The sequence below is a fragment of the Octopus bimaculoides genome, chromosome 4, assembly GCF_046866305.1.
Source record: "Octopus bimaculoides isolate indiv1 chromosome 4, ASM4686630v1, whole genome shotgun sequence".
NCBI lineage: Eukaryota > Metazoa > Mollusca > Cephalopoda > Octopoda > Octopodidae > Octopus > Octopus bimaculoides.
In genome coordinates, this window is record NC_142931.1 from 107,089,692 (window position 1) to 107,102,191 (window position 12,500).

At 35.4% G+C, this 12,500-nt stretch overlaps 1 protein-coding gene across 1 annotated transcript in view; it reads left to right on the forward strand.

Annotated features, from left to right (window-relative positions):
- Positions 1-7,098, forward strand: part of LOC106877887 (uncharacterized) — a 168,405-nt gene extending 161,307 nt beyond the window's left edge. The window contains exon 10 of the mRNA XM_014927039.3: positions 6,868-7,098. Coding sequence (XP_014782525.2) covers positions 6,868-6,954 — 87 coding nt within the window. The 3' untranslated portion in view covers positions 6,955-7,098. The remainder of the gene's footprint in view (positions 1-6,867) is intronic.
- Positions 7,099-12,500: the final 5,402 nt, after the last annotated feature.

The following is a 12,500-nucleotide window of genomic DNA, read 5'->3' on the forward strand; positions in this document are numbered from 1 at the left end:
GGGCACCTGTGGTTGCAGTCATGATGGGACGCGCAGGTACGATAGAATCTGCACTTCCTCTGCTGCTATTGAAGTACGTCTTGCATCTTTCTAGGATCTTCCACTTTATGCTGTACTCCGTGGATCTTTCTTTCAAAGCCAAGACGTGCCTGCCTAGGGTTGTGAAGTTACGTCTCTCTGGGATGTTGAATGAGGACTTGTGGTTATTAAAGCGGGTTCTGAAGGGGGCCTTCGTTGCTCCCACATATTTCTGCATGCTTGGTTGTCCACCGTGTCCTGGTGCTGTTACTTCTGCCTCGTAAACAACTGTTTCCGTATTGCATTGGCCGTTTAGTGGACATGTGTTACCCCTACATGAGTATCCTGCCTTAGTCTCGGGTCTGGGCCTACCTACTAAAATCCGTTTTACACTAGGTGCACAGCTAAAGGATAATCTCAGGTATGTCTATTTAATATTTTGTTGAATCAATTGGTACGGGGGGAAGTGTTTATCAACTTAACAAATAAAGGTCTTACCTACTCTGGTCCTAACATTTAAAGAGAATGGCGGTGTGAACCACAGTACTCTCCAGTGGCGCTTTCTCTTTGTGGGTCTAGGGTCTTGCATGTAACTAATACTATCCTTGAAACCGCTGGGTCTGGTTGTAGTACTGGGCGGCAGTATCAAAGATCTCTGGTTGAAGACAAGCTGGAAATTCTCCTGCTGATGCCCTTAACCAGGTTCCTGAACTCTATTGGCTGGATGGCAGGAACCTGTGTAAATGTAAGACAACTTCTTATTTGGTTCTCTAAAGGGCTTATAGGCATCTGATTCCAGGTCCAGGTTCACGTCTACGTTTGTGTATGTGTATATGTGTGTGTATATATATATTTGTATATATATATATGTATATATGCATATATGTATATATATATATATTTATATATATATAATAATATATATGTATATACACATGCGTATATGGGTACAGGGCATAAAAAAACGTAGACAAAATGAGAAACGAGAGCATAAAAAAAACAAAAACCTAGAAAACGAACTTGTTTCGAACAATGAAAAAACAATCACACAGAGGAACGAGACATGCAACATATAGAACATTCCCTTCATCAGTTATCCCTTGTTTTATCTACTCCGCGTTTCGAAGGTAAGGACAAGACGCGACTTCGTTAAAACTGTCCTTCCCGCAAAGCAAATTAAATAAAATTTGGGATTTTTTGCAGAGGGTGAAAGTGGGAACAAAAACAGAACAGTGAGAACAAAACAGTAAAAACGAACGGTGAAGGTTGTTAAGCCAAGACGATGAGAAGTGGTGAATGCTGGAAAAACGAGCTTTGAGAAGAGACAGATAAAAGCACGTTTTGTCTTTAGGAAGTGGAAGAAAGAAAGATGGATGGCCGTTGGTCACGTTTGAGCAACGAGAGTATCAAGGAGGAAAAGTGAGAAAGAGAGGGAACGGTAAAGGGGAGAAGAGATGTAGGTATGTACATATATGTATATATGCCTATATTTATATATCATTTATATTATTATATGATCGAACGCCGCGCATCCTTTTCCAAGTAAGTTTTATATATATATATATATATATATATATATATATATATATATATATATATATATATATATATATATATAATCATAAATATATAGGGATTAGCAGTATCCTGCTTCTCCAACATACTGAGAATTCAGAAATAGCAGCCAAAGAACTACTGATTCCAAAACTACAAATTTTTCTCTAAATTGATAGCGATATTTATGGTACACACAGAACAAAAAACAGAAGAGAAGAGTAAAAAAAACTTGCCTTTAGTTAATTTAGTACGACGTTTCACGGTTAAGAGTATGAATTACCCCATTCCGATCTTCAGCTGAAGATCGGAATGGGGTAATTCATACTCTTAACCGTGAAACGTCGTACTAAATTAACTAAAGGCAAGTTTTTTTTACTCTTCTCTTCTGTTTTTTGTTCTGTGTGTACCATAAATATCGCTATCAATTTAGAGAAAAATTTGTAGTTTTGGAATCAGTAGTTCTTTGGCTGCTATTTCTGAATTCTCAGTATGTTGGAGAAGCAGGATACTGCTAATCCCTATATATTTATGATTATAAATGGTTTTACCGATAAGGTTTTTTCATACTGAGCTACCCGGCAAAATTGTTAATTATTAATTTTATTACTAATTGACGATTCCCTGCCCTGTATATATATATATATATATATATATATATATATATATATATATATATATATATATATGTATATAGGAGGAAAACATGAAGAAATGGAGAAGAAGTTGATGCATGAATAATTTATTTGTATGTTACAAAAAGATGAAAGTTTATTTTAAGAAGCTTAACAGTGCAAATAAATTGATTAATAAATTGATATGCAAATAAATTGATCAATAAAATAAAATAGAATAAAATAAAAGTATGCGGATGTTCTAAAACTTTTGGCTCGTCTCAATATATGTACGCAGACACTGAAATATATGTTCGCGGAGATATGTAAATTTATAAAGATAAATATATACAGATATCTACACGGACAGATGCAAATGTTCAGAGGTGGGCATACACACACACACATATATAAGTGTATATTGATGTAGACATATTTTTATATACATCTATACACATATAAAAAGCATAAGTGTACGTGCAAGTACAGACAGGTATTTACAGGTATACTAAAAAAAATATATTATTTAGTACATATATATATGTGTGTATGTGTGTGTGTATACACACACACATATACATTCGCACATATATAAAAGAAGCTTGCCTCCCAACCACATGGTTTCGGGTTCAGAACCAATGCGTGGCACCTTGGGCAAGTGTCTGCTACTATAGCTTCGGGCCGACCAAAGCCTTGTCGGTGGATTTGGTAGACGGAAACCGAAAGAAGCCCGTCATATATATTTATGTTTGTGCCTTTGTGCCTGCGTTTGTCCCCCCCCCCCATCGCTTGACAACTGGTGTTGATGTGTATACTTCCCTATAACTTAGCAGTTCGGCAAAAGAGGCTGCAATAAGTATTAAGCTTAAGAAGAATAAGTCCCGGGGAAGATTTCTTCGGCTAAAACCCTTTAAGGCAGTGCTCCAGCATGGCTGCAGTCAAATGACTGAAACAAGTAAAAGAATAAAAGAATAAAAGAATATATATATATATATATATATATATATATATATATATATATATATATAATACAATCCAGAAAGATATATATCTGTATATATAACAAGACATTCAACCATAGCAACACACCTACTTCGCACCTTATTGATCCATCCTAAAGATGAACCATACTTCCTACAAGGATACAAAGCTTGAGAAAGACACAAACGAATTTACCATCTGATAAAGATTACTAAGCCGGAACTTCCATTCAGTGTCTATGTTTTCATTGTAAAAGTAAAATAGATATAATTCATAACATTGTCTCCTCTCTTACCCGTTCTGTAACATTTACAAAAAGCAAAATACGCAACTTTAAACAGGAAAAACGTAAGTGCTAAGAAAGACACACACAAATGTCCATAAGTTACCCTAATGATTCATCAATCACACTAATAATTCCAACATCTGATCTGGGCAGCATTGGTATGAAAAATATTAACCTCTTCCTACTAGCGTAAAATATGCACTCAGCCCAAACTCTCAGGAAAAAAACACAAATGCAGTAAAGGAATGGCAGAAAAAATTCTTAAAAAAAGAATAAGTATCGCTTCTTCAAATATGACAGTTTTGAACTTTGCCAAATCTATTACAACTGCCAAGGATTCAGAAATTAAAATAATATTACAGGTAAAGAAATCTTCTCTATTCCTTAACTATGTATGCATAGCAGATAATGAAAACATTAATGAATCATTTGATATCAGTATAGGAACAAAGGATTTTGCAGAGGTCAGTGACGGTGTTAGCCTATAAATAGTATTGATACTATGCATGAAATTTCCCTTTGTTTCAGGTGGGCTCTATTGAAATAGTGGATTATTTTTCATAAGACATTTCAACCCAGTTGCCACCCTATTCCTCTAAATCGCTCACAGACACTGTTTCGCAGACCATAAGTATCAAAAGTTGATAAACAAAAACAAAGTGAAAAATGTAATTCTATAACTCACAAAAAAAAAAAAAAAAAAAAAATATTCTATATATAATAGAAGCTATTGAAAAAAATATAGTAGCTATTTAAAACACTCTAAAGTTATCTGAATATAAAAATCAAAACCATACACCCTACTGATTGCATTACTATCATACATTCACCCTGCTCTTTAAATAGAAACTGCCCCGTTAGTAACGTAATATAAACAATGAGACTATTTACCAACTCTGCAACACTAACTGTGGTTTTTATGCATATACTTGACCGCTATTCACTTGAAAGCAGGATAACTCACTTTTTAAACTTTTTGGACGTACAGAGTAAACAATCGACGAAGACAAACATTAAGGGCCGTTAGGCCAAGACGCATTGTAATGGGTATTATGTACACACACACACACACACACACACACACACACACACACACATATATATATATACATATACATACATATATATATATATATATATATATATATATATATATATATATATATATATATATATATATATATATATATATATATATATAAATTCATTGATGTCTGAAAACTTCTAGCCTAGAAGTGATTGGAAAATACTGACTTTAGCTGACAAAGCTGAAGTCAGTATTTATAAACGCTACAATATCTATCTATCTATCTATCTATCTATCTATCTATCTATCTATCTATCTATCTATCTATCTATCTACCTGTCTGTCTGGATGTCTGTCTGGATGTCTGTCTGGATGTCTGTCTATCAATCTGTATAAAAATATGCATGTGTGCGTGTATATATATCAATGAATATGAAAATATTAAACACCCCTGCCTACCAATATGATATCGAGCATCATCTCTTGTGCACCTAGCGTAGCAAAGTGTATAGGTCCGCCCCTGTATTCACTAGGTATTATAAATCCCCAAATCTAGATAGTCAGGCAACTGCTGGAAAACTAAATAGCTATCAATGTGGAATGACAAGTTCCTTGCAGGCATTTAGAACCACATGAGACATCATCAGCAATAAGGAAAGCAAACAAATTATTTTTTACAATAAAATGAGTCTAATTGGCCATGGTCGTAAGACAACTTCCAACATACATAGATACATATATACATATATATTTGCATATGCACATATATGTATATATCTATATGCGTGCATATATATGTATGTATGTATGTATGTATGTATGTATATATATATATATATATATATATATATATATATATATATATATATATATATATATATATATATATATAAATAAAAATTTATATATATATACATATATATATGCGTGTATGTGTGTGCGTAATTGCATATATAAACGTATAACCTTATGTTGTTTTCTATGCGTGTATATGTAAGTACATATATATGAGTGTATGTATATGTGTGTGTCTATGTGTTACTGAATATTAGTATTTGCATATGAGTATACACCTACACACACACACACACACACACACACACACACACACACACACACACACGCGCATGTATAGAGTGTTTGAAGTGGTGTACAGATACTGTATATTGAGAAAAAGGAGGCAATCAGAATTTTGGATAATTCTTTATTAGCGCTTTCGTTCGTTTATCGAACTCGTCAAGACAAAATCAAAATGATAAAAAATGAGCGTTTTGTTGTTCTTTTATTTGAATCGGATGCGTTTTTGCTATTTTTGGTTTCTAAACAAAAGCAAAAAAACATCCGATTCATATAAAAACGTTCTGTTTTTACCATTTTGATTTTGTCTTGACAAGTTCGATAAACGAACGAAAACGCTAATAAATAATTATGCAAAATTCTGACTACCTCCTTTTTCTCAATATATATATATATATATATATATATATATATATATATATATATACACACGCGTATATATAATTGTATATACAAGAACGTGTGAACGTGCGTGCATCACGTAAGTATACTCAAGTTTGTAAATATGCGTATATGTCTGTACGTGTATTAACTTGCATCTGTGTGGATGGGCAGTCATTAACAAGCGAATAACCATCTAAAGTGATATATTATAGCATCTTGATGATTTCTCATTAACCCGATAACCTCGGAAACAATTGTTTTCTATTCTGAGAGACTGTGAAACACACTCTTTTGTCTTTACGATTAATATCCTTCCTCCCACCACTATTAAATCTAAAGCTAATTACTTGAATTAATTGAACAAAGTCATTGTAGTAGATGATACAATAACTCATTTATATTTATTAATAAGAATATCGGTGGTGAGCTAGCAGGATCGTTAGCCCGCTGGGCTTAGCGGCATTTCGTCCATCTTTAGGTACTGAGTTCATATTCCACCGAGGTCGACTTTACCTTTCTTCCTTTCGGGGTGGATAAAAAAAGTACCAGTCGAACACTGAGGACGATTTAATTGATTCAGCCCCTCCTTCAAGCATAATGAAAGTTACGCAATCTCTGAAGAGTTGAGAATGCAATCGCATTGTAAATTTCTTCTAATATAACTTGATACTTATTTCTTGTTGGCGAAATATGCATAAGATTTTTGAACTAAGCATCCTATAAAAGCATTCTATGATAAAGAACGAAATTGTTACACCTGCATATCAAATGTACAAGCCAAACTCAACTCACGAATATTTTCCCTTTATGTTGGGGGAGGGCTACTCAACAAATTGTATTGATGAACTTGACGTGGTATTTGAACAAAAAGTTGCAAGATAATACTACACACTATTAGATAACAGTATAAATTTAATTTATTTCAGTTATTTCGTATTAAGCTTCGTGCTTATCGGAAATGTTTTCGACTAATGGCAACCCAGAGACGAGAGTGGTATCAAGGGAGATTATGAAACTGTTTCTTTTGTTCCTCGAGGCAATGTTATTAAACATGTGAAAGAAGAGGCAATAAATATGGCTGTGAGCGAAGCTGAAAGTATGTTTTCCTAAAATTTCTACGAAGAATGTTTTAACTAATAAATTAAAATCTTAGCATGTACGTGAGTTGTTGTTTTTTAAACGAAAGAAAGATTTTTACCATGCTTTTTGCAGAAGGTAAGCGATGGAAAAAATAATATGCTGATTAACGAATTATGGTGTGTGTGGTTGAGTATTCCACAGAAATCTGTATACATAGGCGCAGGCGTGGCTGTGTGGTAAGAAGCTTGCTTCCCAACCACACGGTTCCAGGTTCAGTCCCACTGTGTGGCATCTTGGGCATGTGGCTTATACTATAGCATCGGGCCGAAAAAAAGCCTTGTGAGTGGATTTGGTAGACGGAAACAGGAAGAAGTCTGTCGTTCATACATACATATATTTGTGTGTGTGCATGTGTCTGTGTTTGTCCCTCCTCCATCGTTTTTTGGTGTGTTAACGTCCCCGTAACTTAGCCGTTCGGCAAAAGAAACCAATAGAAGAAGTACTAGGCGTACAAAGAATAAGTCCCGGGATCGATTTCTTCGAATAAAGACGGTGCTCCAACATGGCCGCAGTCAGATGACTGAAGCAAATAAAAGAATATTAATATTACTCACCGCTAAAATCAAAGTGACACAATGTGTAACGCTGCTGTAGGTATATTTCATTTGGTAGGTATCAGTGTTGTACCTTAAACAATGGGTGGCGGACATAATCGGTCACTCAACTTAAAATTATTGGTGGTCTTCGGATACTGTCGGTGTAGTTCACTCTGTTGAAATTGGACTGAGAATAACCCATTACTTGTGATTTTCTTCATTCATTTTGGTCGCCAGTATCAAAGGTCATGGAAGATTTTACGTATGTATTCATAGGAATTTAACTATATCTGAGAAACAATACAATTCGAAGGAAATCACAAACAAAGGGGAAAATAATCAATGACGTATGTCTTTCACTAAAACTCAACCATGACTTTGTAGGCGAAGGCGTGACTCTGGGATTAGAAGTTTGCTTCCAAACAACATAGTTCCGGGTTCAGTCTCACTCTATAGAACCTTGGACAAATGTCTTCTACTATAGCTCCGGGTCGACCAAAGTCTTGTGAGTGGATTTAGTATAGGGAAACTGAAAGAAGCTTATCGTAAATATCTCACTCACTATCACTTCTTGACAGCCGGTGTTGGTTTGTTTACGTTCCCTTAACATCGCGGTTCAGCAAAAATATACTAATAGAGTAAGTACTAAGCATAAAAGCATGTACTGGGATCGATTTGTCCGACTAAACCTATCAAGGCGATCCACCCAACACGGCAGCAGTCCAAAGACAGAAACAAGTAAAAGATAGAAGATATATTTTCCAGTTTTAGAACAGAAGGCATAAAAACATCGGGTTGTGTGAAATATTTTGTTTTCATTAAATTGCAACACACTCAGAAAGTCTACGGACATGGACTTTATGAAAAGTTCTTTATTCAGTTGGTTGCTTTTTGCAAACATCGTGAACTGGATGGAAAATATTCAAAATTGATTAAACTTACCAACATATACAATATATTACTCTCTGTAATACGATTTTTGGTCTTGGGTAGCAACTATTATTTCCTATTTGCTTACTCCTAGAAAGTATGAAAAATGGCTAATATTTCCTTCGAACTTTGCTTTTCTTACATTTATTCAAAACTCCAAAGAATCCCTCTCAACACATGACTGTCATGCTTCCCACTACTCCTGCTTATGTTCAAATATGTACATGTTGTCATTAAAGAATATACTACAGAATATACTCAAGTGGTTAAAGTCAAGCAACTGTAGTATTGAGCAGAATATTTACTATAACGATATTTCTACTTCAGCGACTCAGCGCTGAATTTGACTGAAATGTAACGGAACATAAGTCAGTTTCAAAACTTTGATATCCAGGTCACAAAACCAATGCTAAAAGGGAATAGTAGTCATTTCCTTTGATTTCTAGATAGAAGCAAATAGGAAATAACACTTACTAGCCAAGTGCAAAACGTAAAAATATTAAAATATTAAAATTTTGCTGCATAGTGTTTTTCATACAATGAAATGTTGTACCTGGCATGAGCGTAGAATGTTTTGACTATCTCTTAAAATCACTATTAATTTGATATTCGTTAATCGATAAAAACTAACAATTTCCGTGTCATCAAATTCACCACTAACCATGAATTTAGCCAAGATCCTAGTAGAAAAAAATTATGGATGTATTGTGGAAGCGAATCTAGGTCATCATGGTCACTAACGAACAAACATTCGCATATATATATATATATATATATATATATATATATATATATATATATATATATATATATATATATATATATATATATATATATATATATATATATATATATATATATATGTATACAGGGTGCGGTGAATAAATTGTCGTTTAAATTATGCAAAAATGAAAATGACACTGACATCTCATTTTAACAAATGTATGTGCAAAAACGACCGTGCGAACTCTAAAAGGAGAAATGGTGACGAATGGAAAAACAACTCCTTTTATTTAAAACGCGTTACACGGTCGAATACAAAAATATATATCAAATATGATATACGTATATGTTATACTACGATAACATATGTGAATTCGTAGATACCAGTAATGAAGAGACGATAGAAGGCAACCGTATGAAATGAATAACAGAGATATTTACTATGGCGTTAAAGATGTATGTCTGTGTGTGAGTGTGAATGCGACATATAAAAACATAATAAAAGACAGGCCGTCGTACAAAGAAAAGAGTGTATGTGAGTGATACATGTATGTGTATGTGAGATATTACAGCAGATAGAAAGAGTAATACGTGAGCATTTATACCAGTTCTTGAGTACACAATTGGAAGAGTCTGTATGTGAAAGAAGTTGAGGCGTATGTGTGGCAGTGCGATCACTAGTTGTTGTGATGTTGGGGCTTCGATGCCGGGCCGAATTCTTGTTATACAGATGTTCGTCGCTGGCTGAAACTCTTGTCTGTTTATTTATCGTGGTGAAGCTGAGTCACCAAACAGAATCGGAGATGTGCCGCTGTGGTTTGGATTGGTGTACATAGAAAGTCGTGTTGACTATGGTTGGAGATGCTGGTGGCGAAGAGGCTGCTTGGTAGTAGTCGTAGACTCGTGTTGCTGATGGCGACGGCGGTGGGTGGTCTTGGCTGGACGAAGCTGTTGATGGAGTCGCTGGAATTGCTGCTGCTGCTGTCGTGTGGTACACGGAACAGTCTCTATAGAGAAACTGAACCGAGACGAATTTTGCCGCTGAATTAAATCATTTTATAGTTGATGGTAGGTTCACAAGACATCAGAAAAAATACTCTATCACGTGACCTTATTAGGGGCCGTGATTGGTCAGTTTGCGTTCTGACGGGAACGGTTCGAAGAAGTTGCCGCTTCGAATAATAATCAGTCACGTGATGACAAGGAATGTGTTTTCCGCTACGCCCGCGCTTGTTTATATTTAATGAGAAGATTGTATGTAATGGCGATAGTAGTTTTGTATCTAATGGCGATAGGTAGTTTCACTACACTAGCCTCGCACCAATCGGTTTGTCGAAGACAAACAGTCGAAATAAAAAAAAAATATAGTGAAAAAGACTGAAAGAACGGTTGGTCTATTACTGGCATTTAGTCACCATTTTTGGAAAGTTATGTGAACTTTTCACGTTGGCTGCGTGTTTGAATCATGTACCAAAATTACATAAAAATACCTTGAAATACTAAAGAATAAATTTATTCAATAAAATCGACATTCGCTTCAACCATGGCCTCCAGACGACTTCAGAACCTCCTGCAACTCTTCTGGACGTCTCCTTCTTTAAGTTAGTGAATGCTGCTATAATCCTTGCCATCAGTTCGTCTTTGGTGTTACAAAGAGTTTTGTTGGTCTTTCGCTCAGCTGCGCCCCACACATAATAATCAAGGGGGTTGCAGTCTGGCCCTAGATAGCTAGGTGTTAGGGGCGATGTAATCGCAGAAATTGTCTGGCAGCCATGACTGGTTTCTCCTGCTTGTGTGGCATGGTGCAGAGACCTGTTACCAGACATAGGGTCTTCCAGCAATCACCCTCTTGACCCAGGGCAACAATACCTCCTCCAGGCACTTGATATTGTCCTCTGTGTTGAGTATGAGGCTGTGTACAAAGATGAATGGAGGCATAAGGTCGCCATCACTAGTGATCACTCTAAACACTATGATGTTGACTGGATGTCTGATTTTTATCACTCTCCGTACATGTCCTCAGATTCACACCCAAATACTCTAAAATGTTCGAATTGCGCGAATGCCAAGCAGTACAGCATGTCGTTTCCAAATTTCTGGCAGAGTGAATTGCGTCATGGTGCTGTTTTTCTCACGGATGATGCCCAACTGACCCTACTATGCTGTGTAGTCGACAAAATCAAAAACAAACAATGAACCTGCGCGAAATTAGAAATATAAAATGGTGACAATTTACCCATCGCACTCAGTATGTGTGTGTATATATGTATGTATGTGTATGCACAGATGCACTCACATACATGTATAAATATACATACATACATACATACATACATACATACATATATATATATATATATATATATATATATATATATATATATATATATATATATATATATATATATATATATATATATAGTAATAATAATGATAAGGAGAATGGAGATTTTTCACACCAATAATTTTATTTAACAGTTAGGTACAGCATCTTTACGGGACGCGTAAAGATGCTGTAAATAACTGATAAATAAAATTATTGGTGTGAAAAATCTCCATTCTCCTGATCATTATAAATACTATTACTTACTCAACGGAAAGTATGCAGTCCTGAGGAGGACACTCGGATTTAACCAGCGAGAAAGTTTACCAGAGCCTGGCAACTTACTGTTAGCTCGGGTACTACATAAGGACCGTCATGCTTAGCCGGCATCTGAAACTGACTTAAGAGGAAACACGGTAAACACTTGGATAGTATATTCCTTTAAACCCATTTTATGTATATACGAGCGGGTACCGAAAAGAAACCGGAATTTTCCAATATCATTTTATCCACCTAGTTTTACATCGCCTTTAAAATATTCTCCATTTGAAGCAATATTTTGGTCCAGGCGCGTTTTCGACTATTCGATAGATAGATAGATAGGTATGTTTTTATAGATAGGTATGTTTTATGTGTTGGAACTCTTGCGAAGTGATGCTTTTTAACGCCTGCGTCGTTTTTTCCTTGACCTCTTCCACGTCTGCAAATTCTGTAGCACTAGCTTTCGACACCAGTGATGACCTTCGAAAAAAGGTCCGGATCAACTTCCAACTGTTCTTTCAGTTCTCGACACGCATTCAGTCATGACTTCTTTCGATCTTCCGTGAGCAAGCAAGGCATAAAATTTATTGCAACTCGTTTCATTCGCAATTCATCGCCCAAAATTCGTTGGGAAGAGCTCCAGATC